General features: G+C 40.0%; 1 protein-coding gene across 1 annotated transcript in view; it reads right to left on the bottom strand.

Annotated features, from left to right (window-relative positions):
• The window catches only part of antxr2a (ANTXR cell adhesion molecule 2a), a 220,896-nt gene that overhangs the window by 109,548 nt on the left and 93,987 nt on the right, over positions 1-17,361 (bottom strand). The window contains exon 12 of the mRNA XM_048602572.1: positions 9,613-9,691. Coding sequence (XP_048458529.1) covers positions 9,613-9,691 — 79 coding nt within the window. The remainder of the gene's footprint in view (positions 1-9,612; positions 9,692-17,361) is intronic.

Here is a 17,361-nt window from a genome sequence, read left to right as displayed (position 1 = left end):
ATAGGATTATTTTGTAAGATTCTGCCTGATATCACCCTGGCAGTCAAGACTTGAGGATTTAAGCAATGCAGGAACTAAGTGATACTCCTGTCAGCTTTTCAGAAGACCGCAAACCACAAGCTAATGCTGTTGGTGACTGGGAAGTCCAGGAAATCTGGACTTGATCTTCTGAATATGAACTCCCTACTAGAGATTGGAGTAGAGCAATAATGAGGCATGGACAATAGGGGTGATATTCAAGGACTTGTTTTACCAAGTATTTTCTGCCCAGTATTAGGAGGCACTTGATTTCAAAGAGAGTACAAGTGAAAAATGTCCTCCTGCTGGAAAACTTTCTGACCAATCACCCTCCACCACTCCTGAGGTCCTGAGGACAAGTGGTGAAAACATCAAGGTCCAGACCGGTCACAAGAACACAACAAATAAAAATGAACCTCTGGACCAAGGTGTCATTGCGAATTTGTGAAGAAGTGCCGCAGAAGATAGCTTCTCCAGGGAACAGCTCCCCTCAGCGAATCTATCATTTATATAATCCGAAGCTTTTCACATTGAAGGATATCATGCACGTTGCCAAAACAAGCTGGAAGTCAGTAGCAAAACCCTTCTCAGCTCCAACCAAGGATGATGAGGATGAGGATGATGAAGGATTATTTGGCTTTGGTCAAGCAGAGGTTGAAGGCCCCTGCAGCTAACCTTCAGGACCAGTTGGATAGGCAACTCACTCTCCTGAACGGGTTGTAAATGTGGGATGAGATGGAAGTAGCACTGCTTACGGCTATGATCCTCACAGATGAGAAACTCCTACACCAAGCACAGACAGTGAAAAGATGGGTCTGAGCTAGGGTACAAATAGAACGTGGATACTGTGCTGTAACTGCGCTTTCCAACTACCTGGCCTAGCTGGTAACTCAGGACACTACAAAGCTCATTCAGATCACCCAACCCAGGGAAATAATGCAAGGTGCCATCAAGAAGAAACAAACACAGTAGCAGGTACAGAAGAAAGCAACTGACAATTGAAATATGATTTGAAATTGGAATATACTGCAATGTATTGTTAATTTTATCAATAAATGAAAGGAAATACTGGAGAAGTAAATATGATTTTAAGTTATAGTACTTTGAAATAAATTATATTTTAAATACTGTAATCAATCATTATCTTAAAAGAAATCTCATGTTTCTTATTTCTCATGTTCCTGTATGGGATTGTCTATCTATGGAACAGCTATAATGTGGTGTAATCTTTTAGACCCTGGGATCTGTGTTATAACAGAATTCACTGTACTACACGATGCATAATGGCAGGGGTACTAAAGTTATATCTTGTGGGCTGGGACTGACACAGATAATACCTTCATTTTCAGCCTGAATTGGCTTTCTGTCCTTGTTCACTGGGGAATAAAACTGAATTTGAGCAGGAAGCCGTATTTCCCACAATGATTTTAAAGCCCAATCCTCTTAAACTGGACAGATCACATAATGCCAAAATTTGAATTTCATTAGGAAGTGCTGATTGACTGAAGGCTTTTAAATTGGATGTGTGAATTGAACAACTGCCTCTCTCCTGTTAAGGATGATCAGTGGTGATTGGATTCCCCGAGTTTCTGGTAAGTTTGTTTTAAACTTATCTCAACAGATTGGGTGGTTTATGCTGACTCCAACTGACTCACCCGAGTAAAGGAAATGAAGATATGTTGATGCATACATTTGTAGAGCAAATGCAGAAAATTACCTACAAGACTTCCTTAATGTGACAGTATTGCTTCTTCACAAATGCTTATATATTTATTCATTTGACTTCTTCTGACATTGGTTCCTGTTTTCTGTGTTCTATAGACGCAACTGCCCACCATGACTTCAATCAATCAAAAGTGATGAGCATTTCAAGAGAAATGGTGAATTTCATCACTGATGCTACCAATGGAAAATTCCACCTTATGATTCATAAGCAGCTGTGCTATAAGAATATACCACTCAAAAATAGTACGAAGCAAACCATGGCAGAAAGTATGGTAAGTACCCAGGAAACATAAGAGTAGAAACATTTCTTAATTAGATCCATTTAGAAAGGCAGTCAGTTCAGGGATTCTTTTTAAGAGCCTTGTCCAATTAGAGAGCTTTCACAATCAGGAGGTACATTCAGTGGCGCCTATGGCTGGCCACCTTCAAAATGTGGGTGAGGGACCAGGAGAAGTGTCAGCAGCAAATTGGAGGCACCTTTGATGGGATGGGAGTGGCTGCCATTATATCACGGAAAGCTGTGTCTCGATGAACTGGCTGCCATCTGCAAGGTTAAGCATGAGAACTGGGAATGACTGGTAGGAACTGACTAAAATCCTTAATTGTTGTGCAGCTTGGACCTATTGCAATAAGTTAGCATGCTCCTGAAACGTGATCAACCTGTGTAATGCTTAAAACATGCCTTCCTCAATGAAAAAGGTCTGCTTGCTTTTTGGAAGAGTATGGGGCCAATATCATTCATGTCAGCCTCCTAGAAATCTGCCCAGAGACCACCCAAAATGCTGCTTCTAAATTTCCAGATACCCGACCTCCAAAATAATTTCGATAGGACTGAGAAAATCTCTCCCAATGTGTCCAGGTCTAAGGAACAATCATTTACATATATCATCCTCTCAATTAACATCTGCTAGTAAGGAACTTTTCTTCTGAACTGAATCTCCTTCCGGCCCTCTTTCCTCCAAATACCAAGGCTCAACTTGATAACCACTTCAGCATTAAGCTCACCAGAAAGTTTCACCACTCATTTAGGTTAAGTCACATGATTTCTTGGAAATGTTGTTTTAACCACCTCACCAAATAGATGAGATTCTGCCACTTCAAAAAAAAAGGTTACCCTCAAAGAACAAAGAACAAAGAACCAAAAACCAAAAATCATCTGCCTCAACTTTAGAACTCAAGTTCCCAAATGATAAAGTATTCTAAAGTTTCATCATGTTGTGAGAATGTGAATGTCACCACAGTCTAGCACTCTACAATTCAGTGACTCAGTCAGGGAGTTGTGCTGATATGCGATTTTTAGGAATTACATAGTGGGAACCAACTGTTCTTGGATCAGAAAGGGAAAGATGTTATCAATTTATAGGACATTTAAATGTCTCCAAGTCCTTGCTTTCATAGTTAAGATTACATAACCCACAATGCTACTCAAGAGAAGAATAATGAGCAACAATTAACTTGGAACAAAGAATCAGTTGGGAGGGAAGCAACTTTTCTCAAGTCTCATGGCACCCTCAACCTTGAAATCACAACATGACATTGTTGGTGTTCATCATGGTGGTGCCACAGAACAGTCCAACGGCAAAAGTGCTGAACTCAGAAAGGAGCTTCAAGAATGCTTTGCCTAATTCTCAAACCAAGTAGGAGATTTTATAGCTTTCGTAACCATATTTCTGTGTCAATCTGCATGTTTACCAGTGCATCAGCAAATAGTGAGCTGTAGGGTGTCGCTCTGTAGAAGGACACCTTTTCTAATATCGCTGCTACCAAATCATTGCAAAATATGGCACCACGTTATCCCAACCCAATAGCTTCAACATGAAGAACTGTTTCAGAGCATGTACATGATCAATTGAATATTCTTTGCCATGGCTATTAACAAGTCTAAAACATATTCTCAACTTTGCAACACTAATCAGAATAAGGCACTCAAGATAGCCAAAGCCCAGTCGCTTGCTGCAAATATTGTGCTTCAAATGGTGTCAGACATAAAGAAACAATTGCTGCAGCAGTAAATACTTTCTTTCTCTAGAGCCTTTCATGACGTCAGGACTTCCCAAATCATTGTCCTAAGCAATTCAACACTCGTGAAGTGTAACCACATTTACAACATTGGGAATAAAATCTGCAAGTATGCAGATCCAAATATGTTTTCTCTTTACCAAATTGAACATGTTTTGCTGAACTGGGCTCATACCAAGTGCCACTGTATCAGACACACAATATAAAGTATGTGAGACTGCTCCTTCCCCCACCTATGCAAACAGGTCTCTGTTTTCCTTTAAGGTAACAAAGTCCGACAGTTTTGGAATGTGCTAGTCAGCTACAGAAGCATCCAGCACGCACAATCGTTTCTGGCTCTGTACAAAAACATGATGGCCAGAATATAGCATCTGGATGAGTTCAAGATAACAGTATTTTTTTGAATGTAGTGTATTCTTGTGGCTTTGCTGAAGAAAATTGAAAATGTGCTAACTTATGAAATAAGGGATCTAATATCATGCCATACACAGTGCATGAATTTGGCTGCTAAATACAGCTGTGCCCTATTAAGTTAAGAAAGTTTACAGTGTAAAATAAATAGACGTTCAGATCATGGAGAATTTAATTGCTTTGCGAAGGAACAACTCCCACTAAACAGGATTGTTATATAGCTTTATGTATGCTATAGGTTCAAAAACTGATAACGATTTCATTCCACTTCTGCAAAATTGTTTTGAAACCAGACTTTAATCATGAAATATAACAAATTAATGGAGATTACAGATTAAAAAAGGAAAGATATGGCCACCACAAAGTCTAGCCAGTCTGAAAATGGACATCTTCAGAAAATATTTGAATTAGATACTGTTTTTAATTAAATAATCACTTTAAACAAAAACATTATGTGAGGTAACAATCAATCTTCAATTCCTCTTCAGGCCTCAAGTCAGAAAATTGGAAGAAATATTTTGGGTTTTTCTAAATAAAAACCGAAAGAACTGCAGATGCTGTAATCAGAAACAAACACAGAATTTGCTCTAAAAGCTCAGCTGGTTTAGCAGTATCTGTGAAGAGAAATCAGAGTTAATGTTTCACGTCTGGTGAAACTTCCTCAGATGGCACTGGAGGCAGTTCAAAAGAGATTCACTGGGCTGACTCATGGGATGAAGGAATTGCTTCATTAAGAACAACAAAACAGGTTAGGCCTTTTTTTTACAGTTTAGAAGAATGATCTTATTGAAACATTGGAAACGTTCTCAGGAGGGTCATTGAGTGGAGAGTCAGTGCAATGGAGGGTCAGAGAGTGAAAGAGTCACTGCACTGGAGGGTGAGCACGCTGCATGGTGAGCAAGTGAGAGAGACAGTTGATGAGCAAAAAGTTAGCAAGGGGATATTCAGCAAGTGGGATGGTTGAAAGCAAGAAAGCCTTCTCAAAGATGACAATATTCAGGTTCCATCACCCTCTCCACAGTGTGAGACAACAACAATACGCACCCACTGTGCTATATGTGAAAACTGGCATCATTAAAAACGGTGTTAAATCAAAGCAACATAGAACAAGGCAACTAAAGTGAAGTCTTTACCAGAAGATCAACGCCAGTTCAATGAGGAGTTGAGGACAACATGCCAGGTGCAACAACAGGCATAAGTAAAAAAGTGAGGTACTAACATGGTGAAGCAGCAAGACAGCTGAAGCAGAATGCTATAGACTGAGCAAAGTGATGCCACAATTGAAAGGTCAAAAATAGTTCTACAATCCAAACACATTCCATAAGGAATGGTTGTCGACAATTCAACAACAAACTGGTAGAGGTGGTTTCACAAATATCCCCATCCTCAATGATGCAGGAACCCAGCACATGACGATAAATGTTAAGGTCAAAGTGTTAGCGACTAGTTTCAGCCAGAAATACCATTTGGATGATACATCTCAGCCTGTTCCTGAGGTCCCCAGAATCATGGAAACCAGACTTCAGCCAATAATCCACATGATATCCAGTATCAGCTGATGGCATGAGAGGTAACGATTTCCAACAACATTTTAGCTGTTCACAAAATACTTGTGCTCAGAACTAGACTCTTTCCCCGCCAACCTATCCCAGTACAACTCTGAGACTAGCAAGTACCTGACAATGTAGACCAACCTTCAGATATGTGCTGTCCACACAAATCAGAGAAAGTCTAAACCCCATCTGTCTAATTGTCATTGACAGTCAGTTTTGACTGAGTATGGCATCAATGAGCCTAGCAAAATCGGAGCCAGTGGGAAGTGGGAATGGTGAGTTGGGAAGAGGGGAAAAGAGAGACACTCTCCATGTTGTAAATTTTCCCTTTTAAAGCTACACAGTGTCCTTATTTTAAATCTAAGTCAATACAGTGGTTATTCTGATGTCAAGTTACAGACTTCTTGGTCAGATATTGTGCTCTCGGACAGCTTCTTTATTGATTATTTTTCTCAAGTACGACAAAGACACTAACATGACAAAGTGAGAGAGCAATGCAATGGGCAGGAAATGTTGGGGGTAAAATCCAACTATTGAGTGAGGAAAATGAACAGCAATGTATGTGATTTTAGCAAGCAGCCAATGCATTATTGCCATTTTGATCAATTGTCATAGTTTTATTTTACCTCCAGTTTTACATGAACAAAGCTATGAAACATTATCAATGTTGTGATGGATAAAAATTTTGCATTATTCTGATCCACTCACTAATTCAAACTTAGCAAGTAAAAAAAGTCCATTTGATCTCAACATTAATGCGATTTCATTCAAATGGCCAACAAAGAAATGAGTTCAGGATTCTTCTAGAAGGTCATCAATCTGAAACATGGGGACTGATTTTAATCCTGCGTACGTGAATTAGTTTTGATCTAGTTAAAATATTGCTTGCTATTCTCTCTTCACTGACTTATAGTCATACAGCACAGAAACAGACCCTTCAGTCCAACCAGTTTGTGCCAAACATAATCGCAAACTAAACAAGTCCCATCTGTCTGCCCCTGGCCCCTATCCCTCCAGAGCTTTCCTATTCATGTATCTATCCAATTGTCTTTTAAATGTTATAATTGTACCCACATCCACCACTTCCTCAGGAAGTTGATTCCACATATGAACCTGCCTCTGTGTAAAATATTTGCCTCTCATGTCTTCTTCTTAATCTCTCTCCTCTCACCCTAAAATTGTGCCCCTAGTATTGAAAGCCCCCATTCTAGGGAAAAGACAACTACCATTAACTCTATCTATACCTCTCAATATTTTATAAACTTCTATCAGGTTGCCTCTGAACCTCCTGTGCTCCAGTGAATAATGTCCCAGCCTATCCAGCCTTTCTTTATAACTCAAACCTTCCATACCTGGCAACATCCTGGTAAATCTCTTCTGAACCCTCTCCAGCTTGATAGTATCCTTCCTATAACCAGGCAACCAGAACTTGACACAGTATTCAAGGACTGGCCTCACCAATGTCCTGCACAACTTCAAAGGACTGAGCAATGAAGGCAAACATGCCGAAAGCTTTATTAACCACTTTGTCTATATGTGACGAAAACTTCAAAGCAATATATAACTGAACCCGTAGGTCCCTAAGCTCTACAACATTACCCAAGGCCCTGTCATTAATTGTATAAGCCCTACCCTGTTTGTTGTACCAAAGTGCAATACCTCACATTTAACCAGATTGATCTCCATCTGCCATTTTTCAGCCCATTGACCCATTTGATCAAGATTCCTTTGTAATCTTGGAAAACCTTCTTCCCTGTCTACTATGCCACCAATTTTGGTGTTGTCCGCAAAATTACTGACTATGCCTTCTATATTCTCATCCAAATCATTTATATAAATGACAAACAAAAGAGGACCCAGAACCGATCCCTGTGGAACACCGCTGGTCACAGGCCTCTAGTCCAAAAAGCAACCCTCCACTATTTTCTGAAGAAGGGTCTAGGCCCAAAGCATCAGTCTTCCTACTCCTCTGCTGCTGCTTGGCCTGCTGTGTTCATCCAGCTCTACACCCTATTACCTCCACTATTACTCTCTGTCTCTTGCCATTAAACTTATGATGACCCAATCAGCAAGCTCACCCTGAGTCTCATGTGACCTAACTTTCCTAATTAGTCTAGCATGTGGAACCTTGTCAAAGGCTTTACTAAAATCCAAATATTCTACAATCTACTGCACAGCCATCATCAATCTTTTTGGTAACTTCCTCAAAACACTCAATCAAGTTTGTGAGACATGATTTTCCTTGCAACAAAACCATGCTGACTATCCCTAATCAATTTTTGCTTCTCTAAATGTCCATAAATCCTATTTTTTATAATCACCTCCAACACTATACCCACTATCAAAGTCACACTCATAGGTCTACAGTTCCACAGTTTCTTCTTACAACCTTTCTTATACAAAGGTACAACATTAGCCAGCCTCCAGTCATCAGGCACCTGACCCTTAGTTATAGATGATGCAAATATTTCTGCAAGGGGTCTCATAATTTCCTCCTTTATTTCCCACAATGTTCTGGGATACACTAGATCGTGTCCCAGAGATTTATCCACCTTTATATTCATTAAGACCTCCTGAACTTCCTCTTCTGTAATGTGAACTGTTTTTAAAACATCAAAGTTTATTTCTCTGCATTCTCTAGACTCCATTTCCTTCTCCACATTAAAAAATGGCACAAAACATTCATTTGGTATCTCTCCCATTTCGTGGGGTTCAACACAAAGATGGCCTCTTTGATCTTTAAGAGGCCCTACCCACTCTCTCGGTACCCTCTTGTTCTTAACGTATTTGTAGAATCTGTTTGGATTATTCTTAACCTTGCCTGCCAATGCTATCTCATATCCTTTCTTTGCCTTCCTGATTTCTTTCTTTAGAATGTTTCTACACTCTTTATATTGATTAAGAGATTCAATTGAACTCAGTTGTCTAAATCTAAAATAAGATTCTTTCTTATTCTTGACTTCTCCTGCATTTCCAGCATTATCTTCTTTAATTTTCAGCAGTATTTTCATTTTGAGTTGAGGTTCTGGTGAAGGCTTCATACATAACCATTAGCTAGTCTGTCCTCTTTATGTTGATAGACGTGCAAAACATTTCCTACATCTTATGCTATATTAAAACAAAAATTGATTCAAATCCAATTTGATTCAGTCTAAATTCTCATCAGCCAACTATTTTCAAATTGATCAGTGATGCTTTAGTTAAATAACAATCAGTGGCACCAGGATGACAGTTAAACGTGGGGGAGAAAATTACTGCAGATGCTGGAATCAGTACTGAACACAAAAAATGCTGGAAATCACAGCAAATCAAGCAGCATCCTGGAGAGAGAGCAAGCTAACATATGGAGTCTAGATAACACTCCATAAGAGATCTGATGATTATCTGGTGAATTGTTCTAGATGCCTGACAGACTCATGAATTTAATAGTCTATCCCGTTTCATGAAAATACTGAATAAAATGTGGATAAGATTGGTTTCATTATTGACTTTTATAAATTTAATATGTCCTCAAAAGATAAAAGGCTATTTTACAATGTCATATGTGTGTCACATTACTCTCATGCTTTAAGAGCTTACAAACCTGTAATTAGCATTTTGTTAGGAGCTCAATTACATAAAACTGGTCTAAGTAACTTTCACATTTATTATGCTAATACTACATCGGATTTTAATGTACATCTTAACAGATGAAGACAAGCAGCAAATCATATTCATTTGAGTATTATACTAACATTGAGCTGTATTGCAATATTGTGAAAGTAAATGGCTAAGCTGAACTGTGATAATGTTTTGAACATGAACTTTTGAAGTAATGTTTTATTTCATGCACAGTGTTGATTTCTGCTTGAATGGCCTGAGTAAATGAATAAATTTCTTTACTTACGCAAGTTGTGGCAGTGATGGTGACTGAACTGGAGATGAATGACTGCCCATTATTCAAACTGACTGCTACATCCATTGAACTGCATTAGAAAAATATACACATAATCAAAAGAGATTAATCATTTCTGGTGTTTACATAATCCAACAAAGTAGATAACTAATATACCAGGTGGCCAGCTTCATATATTACAAATTTTGCTAAATACATATTGTTCATTGGTTCTGTATGTTTATGTCATAGAATATAATTCTCTGACAAAGATCTCATCCAATAATTCGTTATCCATGTTCTCATTGAACTGTTAGTACTATTTCATAGATCATACAGTAAATCTTGATGTATGGAGAATGTACCTTTAGAGGTTTGTCAGTTATTTAGATTTCAGAATGGACTGTGATTATTTTGTTTCTCATTATCATTGATGGATAAGAGATAATAGTATCATAGATGCTTTCCAACACATTATGCACATAGTAATGCATTGGCAAAGTAAAAATACATTGGGCTGGAAGCCCTTTGCAAGATCACAATTTCCATTCGAACTATGATGGAGTTCGGCTGCAAACACATTTCAGTTCTTCAATGGTAACACTGGGGTGAACAGAGTCTATGCTATTGCCTGCCTGAGTGTTCAGTAGAGGGTAAAGAGCAGACACTAACAGGATGTGGTGCAGTTTGTCTTCTCTTCTTAGTCAGGCTGTCCAAAGGGAAGGGGCACTGAATTATGGAAGGCTTCTGGCTGCCACAGGGGCAAGGGAACAGGAACCATCAGGGCTGAAAGGTAATCACACTCAGTTAAGTGAGTTGGGCCGATAAAACTTGTATCCTTCTCATTTCTATTTTAAGAGGGATTTGGGCAGCTCACAAATCCCACTGCCAGAAAAAAACTGACCAATTTTGACATTCAAATTTCTTAATATATTGCCATTAAAAAGATTAAAATTAATATTTTTAAAGAAAAACAATTGGGTAAACTTAAGAATGTGTGGAGAGAGAAGCTTAGGTGTGGTGCAGTTGGGGCTAATGAGCATGGATTTGTACAGAGCAATTAATTAAATTATTTGAAGAAGTCGCAGCCTGGATTTTTGCCAATTTAGGCCATCTTGGAAGCCCTTTAAAAATAGGCAGCACCCAATTCTGGGGTTTTCAATCTCATTCTTGTTTCCAGTCATTTCTGCCAGCACAGGATTAGTGTGCAGGGAGCAAGCTTGCATTCAGCATTCCTGCCCTTGCCAGCTTCATCGTGGTTGTGAGCAGTTCAATATCTCCCTACAATTTTATTGGAGTTGGGCCCTTCTGTAAGTATATGTGGTTCATGGCCTCTCAGGGAAGTTCTTATAATCTTACATGAGTAAACATACAGGCAGTGAGTAACCTCTTCAAAGAAAAAGTAGGTTTTTAGAGGGCAATATAATCAATTGAACAAAGTTTGACAACATCAGCTCTTTTATACTCATGAATGCTGGGATCTCAAACTGTCATCTATCTCACCCCTTCACTGACCCCTGCATAACACCCTAACATCCTCATGACACCTCATGCTCCATCATATCTCCCATACCCCACATACAATACATGCCTCCCAAGTGTATTATACTGGAGAACCTTTTGCTGCATTTGTATTTTCAATGATTAGTGATTTGGAGATGAGCACAAGGTTATCAATGCTCGCAGGTAACAACAAGAAAGTAGATATAACCAATTTAAGAAAGAACCCAAAAGACTGCAGCTGGTTAGAATAGAGTGGCCAGCTAGGATGCAGGTCCAAAGCAAAGCAAAAAATGCAAACATTTGAAAAGTAAGAATATAAAATTATTTGGAGAATGAAGTGTGATTGGAAGGATAGCTCCAGTTACAGTGTTCAATACTGTTCCTTCATTCTTGAAATTAAAGTCCAAATTTGTGTCACAGGCATAAGATGGCTCTCTCTCTGAGCTGCTGTCTTGGCTTTTTACAGAATGATGTGACATCCAAGTACACACCCACACACATACATTACATGGTCCTTACCCTGAACCCACTTAATTGTGGAAGATATTGAAGGGTCATGCCCAGCACTGGTATCTACTTCTTTATACTCATTCCTATTTGCTAAGTTAAGTTTTACAGCCCAGAACAAATCTCAATATCAGTGTTAAGATGCAACACATCTTGTGATGGTGAAGCACCACATAACTTTTGATACAAATACATGAATTAAACAAGGGGAACGTATACCAGCAACAGCATTTAATGAACATCCTACACTGAAAACCAGTAAAGCATTGAAGACCTACAAGCAGTTGACACAAGTAAACAATGAAAAATTCCTCCGAGTTGTGCAGGAAAAGTGACACCACTTGAAAGCACTTTTCAAACTGTAGGAGGGTCACTCAGCAACCAGATTTAACTATTCTTCCTTCTTGCTCTTAAGCATTAAAATATATAACAATACCTCACAGTACCCTCACAAATTAGATTTATTCCTTCCAAAAAACATCATTTAGTGATACAGTATATGAGTAAGTTGAGGCATGCTGTATGTGATTGCCATAAGTGTAGCGTGCTCAGGAGAGAAAAATAACTACGGAACCAAGATTTCCAAAGCTTCCCAGTAATTTCTTTGGAGGGGACTCCAATTTCTGGGTTTTATACAGACAACTGCCCTAGATTGATTGTTATTATTAGTAAACTACTCCAAACTTTGTACCCATGAGACTACCACAAGGTTGAAGGTAAATCAAATGGATCCTGGGGCTGAATTCTAAGGAGAGGGATGGGTGGGGAGGTGCTCTCCGCTGGTACCCCTTCCCTGTCACCCCCACCCAGAAGAAAACTTTGGGAGGTCTCAAATGGAGGGATATTAAGAAAACTGTCCCATAACGATCACATGCTCCTCACAGCCTTAAAAAGTCAAGGGCCTATCAGATGGTGGAAAATTGGGAGCAATCAGATTGGTCGACAGCTCTAGCAGTCACAGCAGTGTCAGACCTGAGCAGTGGCCAGTGCTGGGACTACAGGAGGCCCACAGAGATCAGAGCCTTTAAGTGGGGAAACCTAGAGACAGAAGGCAGTTTGACTCAGGGTGGGTTCTGGTGGTCAGGCATGCAGTGACAAAGAGAATGTGGAGGGGAGGCAAGATGTGTCAACTTTATGCCCACAGCAGTTCCTGAAAGACAGACCAAGCACTTTTCTTCCCCTCCTCTGAGCCCAATGGCTTAACAAAACAACCTTTCAATTCTCATGCACCTACCCACGCAAACCATATTATGGCATAACATTAGGGCCAATTCAATTGTTCATTTTGTTTTTTATTATTGGTGGATTGATGCCAATTTTGCTACCCACTTGCCTTCTGTTTTGTCATTGCTGGCTTGGATGACTTGCCATCCAACAATATACAAAGTGCACTGCAGACATGCCCAGAAATAACAATAAAATCCAACCCTGGTCTTACTTGTCCAACATTTGTTATTTTTTTTAATGCAAATACCATATTAAGAATATATCAATACAAGATCAAGTTGAAAATCAGTATTTTTATAATTAGTGAAAAATTGCTAATTCTAAAATGTGACCATGTGTCCGTTTTAATTTGCAATGCATGTACCCTGCATTTGTAACCTCTCTTTACTTGAATGGGAGAGGTTGTGACCTCATTCAGAACCCATTCAATTATATGGATTAAAATTGGTCCTAATGTTCTTTTCTCTCTGAACTTAAAGTGTACTTGAGTGCATTTTCCAAAGGAAGTGATTTCAAAACATGAACTACTATTAAGTTAGTATAGTATGGGCTGTAGTTAAGAGGCTCACTGACAGCGATAACAAGAGCAAAATTTTTTGAGTTAACGTTCAAACATATTGATAGTAAAATACAGGAAACAATCATGCATCTTGTCTCTCAAATAAGAATTTGAGGTGTCCTCATTTGCTGAACAATGGAAAATCATTTTAAATTATAATTTCCTGTGTTTTTTTTTGTTTTAAATACCAACATCTTAATCTTTTAGACTACAATTGGAAAGATGAATTTAGTTCTGTACTATACATTTATCTGTTTCGTCAACTGAAGCAAGTCTCCAAGTCTTCACTGCAGATGTGAATTTTTTTACTTTTTAACAATAAACTGCGTTATGTTTAGAAACTTGTTACATGAAAAGACAATATTCTAATAGATACATATCCAACTGGTCAAGGTCAAATAAACACATGGGGCACTATGTAATGGCTGTGATAGGTTGCTGGGAAGCCAGTGAAAGCTTCATATTGCTTCTATTCGGGAAAGCCCACTGAATTAAATGGCAATCGTTTCCTTTTGCACTAGTTCTTCGGCTACAGGACAAATATCCCACAGTCCCAAAGATCCAACACTCCAATTGTATGCAATATGGAATGAAAATCACCTCACCTTCCCTTCATCGCCATCAATGCAAAGTTTAGCTGTCAAGAGGGGGTGGGGATTGAGTGTGGCCAAGGGGTTATATCGCCAAGAAATTGTAGCATGTCAGCAATCCGACAAGATCCTGCACCCTTTGGTTTCTGTCACACCGTGTTTGAAGGTACACAGAAAGTCCCAGCAAAAACATCAAGTACATAATTTGATTATGCAAAGAGGAAATTGGATCTGACATTTAACTCAGTGTTCTAACTTCAGCATCCAGCATATGGGTTTCTGCAGCTGTATGAAATAGCCAGGGTCACCAAAGGCAGGATTATTGCCAGCAGGACTGATGGCCATGTGAAACTGACAGGCTGGAAAGCCCTTAAATACAAATTGTACAGCTGTTTCTTATCTCGGTGAAAGGCCTTTGCTCACAAGGCTTGTTCTGACAGTGTGCTTTCTTTGTTTTACTGAGGCTTACCAGAATGAAAGAAATAATTTTTGCTCCCTCAACTCTTCTCACCCTGATTTCTGCTTCCCTGTAACATGTAAATAACTCATGCAGCATTAGACTGACTTCAGATGAGGAACATCTTGTCATTGAGGACTCTGGGTTTGTACTCAATGGAGTTTAGATGGATGACAGAGAATCTCTTTGAAACTTACAGAATACTAAAAGGCCTGGAAGGAGTGGACATGGAGAAGACGTTTCCAGTAGCAAGAGAGGCTAGGACCTGAGGGCAGAGCCTCAGAGTGAAGGGATGACCTTTTAGAACAGACATGAGGAGGGATTTCTTCAGCCAGGCGGTGGTGAATCTATGGAAGGTTGTGGAAGCCAAGTCAGTGAAAGTATTTAAGACAAGGGTAGATAGTTTACTTATTTAGTAAGGAGATGAAAGAGTACGGGAAGAAAGCAGGAGAAGGGCTCAAGTTTTCACAGCAGGTTATTGCTGATATCTGAAATAAGACGTCGCTCCTATTGAACTGGTGGGTCACTGACTATTCATGCCATTAAGGTCACTTTTGCCCCTGGCTCCTTTCAGGATTTCACAAACTACAGCTCCAAGGGGATTTAAGGCATATGTCCCTGCAGATCTGTTTGCCATGGCAGCTGATCAAATCCATTTTGCTGCTGAAGTCAGTGAGATTCACAGGGCTCTCAGGTTTGCTGTAGTTTCTGAATTCTCACAGATACACAGCTTCACAGACTGCACACATGCAGTAAACAAGGTTATCCCAGATCAAACAACAGGATTTGTCAGCTGGAATGGGATTCCACACCAGCAGTGTTCAGCTGCTGTGTGACCCTGAGATGGTTATCTGTATGTCTGTATCAATATCCTGAAGGTGAACAATGGCTTTGTTTTGAACGAGTAACATCTGTCACAGATCTTTGCACCTCCAAGCAGAGCAAGCAGAGGACTAGTTGAAGACATGGCCAGCCCTCTAAGCACATGACTGATGACACCAGGTATTATCGCTTTCACTGACTACTATGAAAGGAGCTGGAGTCACTGGGTACAACAGTCACGGGGTGCTCCGTTTTGAATCAAGCTATGAGTAAGATGCGATTTATGTATTTGGACAGATCAGGGGTTATGTACCAGCTAGGATCCAGAATTGCTGTGCTGTCCTGTCCTTTCTGCAAACTGTGCTACAGAGAGGACTGAAGGAAAGTGGAAATTGTTCAATGCTCTCCAAAAGATGATTTAGAAAACGTGGAGGAGCAGGAGGTGAGAATGACTCCCGGATGTGACCAGGGTGCCATCAGCTCAATTGGCTGACAAAGAAGCTACAATGAACTCCACAGTCAGAGAAAGTGGGTGCGATGCTTTATGCCACAACAATGTTGAACCCACTACCCTCATCAACCCAAACCCAACACAATTCCCTGTAACCAGTCACAAATCTACACACCAACCCCAACTTCATTCATGCCTTTACTCATCTTCCACACTCGTCATACCATTTTCCATGTCCATTAATAAGGTGGGAGGCAACAATGGAGCTGACTGGATTGCAGTGGCTTCAAATAATGTGCATGTTTCATATCCATTTTCAAATTTAGAAGCAAAATTCTTTCACGAAGTGTGAGTATCACTGATTGGCCCAGCATTTATTGACCATTCTTCGCTATCTTTGAGAATGTGGTGGTAGGCTGCCTTCTGGAGCCATTGCAGTCCTTGGGGGTGGAGAATAAACCCATAGAACTGATAGCGAATGATTTTGGGCCCATGCCAATGAAGGCACAGTGATACAATATTCTGGCTTGGAAGTGTGTGGCGTGCAGCTGGTGGTGTCCCCATGTATGGGCTACCCTTGTCCTTCTGAGTGGTAGAGATCGCAATTTGGAAGATGCTGTAAAGAAGCTGTGGTGATTAGCTGCAGTGCAAGATGTATTTTGTACACATGGCTGCCACTGTGCCGAGGTGGTAGAGGGAGAGGATGGTTAACATGGCCGACAGAGTGCTGATTAAATGGGCTGCTTTTCCCTGGATGGTGTCAAGCTTCTTAAGTACTGCTGGAACTGCACTCATCCAAGACAGCGGAAAACATTCCATCACACTCTTGAGTTGTCCCTTGTATTTTCTGGTCAGGCTCTGGGGAGTCAGGAGCTGAGTTACTCACCTCAGAATTCCTAATCTCTGACTCACTCTGTAGCCGCAGTATTTACATATCTGGTGCAGTTCAGCTTCTCATCAATGGTAGCACCAGGCTGTTGGTATTGGGAGGCACAGCTATGTTAATGTCAAGGGAGTTGGTTAGATTCTCTAATAAGGCAATTACATTGTTATAAACACCAAAAGTGAATCCCCTTGTGTTTCTAAACGGTTTCTTTTTCTTTACTCTACATTATGCTACCCTTTTTTTTAACTTCAAAAATGTACCGTTTTTGTATAAATCTTTACATACACATACATTAAGATTTATAGATTTAAAGATATACACAGTCACAAGTGTAATTCAATTCTGTACACAGTCCTTACATATGGAGAACAAACAAACTCAAGGTATTTCTTACTTGTACAAGATTATATTTGAGGCACTGGGAGGGTGCAATAACTGAAGAGACCTCCCTTTGACTTTGGCAGAAAGACCTTTGACAGTGATCTTGCCCTATTGTGCCTTGGCGGTAGCTGCCCCAAGCTTTAGTGCATCCCTCAGCACATGGTCCTGGGCCTTGGAAAGTGCCAGTCTGCAGCACTCAGTCAAGGTCATCTCCTTGCTCTGGAAGACGAACAAGTTTCGGTCAACCAAACAGCATCTTTCACTGAGTTGACGGTCCTCCAGGCGCAGTCGATGTTTGTCCTGGTGTGCATTCAAGGGAACAGCCCGTCTGAGATTCTCGGGACGAACTCCACACAAAAAAAAACACTGCATCTCCTT

The sequence above is a fragment of the Rhincodon typus genome, chromosome 1 (genome assembly GCF_021869965.1).
Source record: "Rhincodon typus isolate 14 chromosome 1, sRhiTyp1.1, whole genome shotgun sequence".
Taxonomy (NCBI): domain Eukaryota; kingdom Metazoa; phylum Chordata; class Chondrichthyes; order Orectolobiformes; family Rhincodontidae; genus Rhincodon; species Rhincodon typus.
The sequence above is the reverse complement of the archived record's forward strand: the minus strand, read 5'-3'. Positions and strand labels throughout refer to the sequence as shown.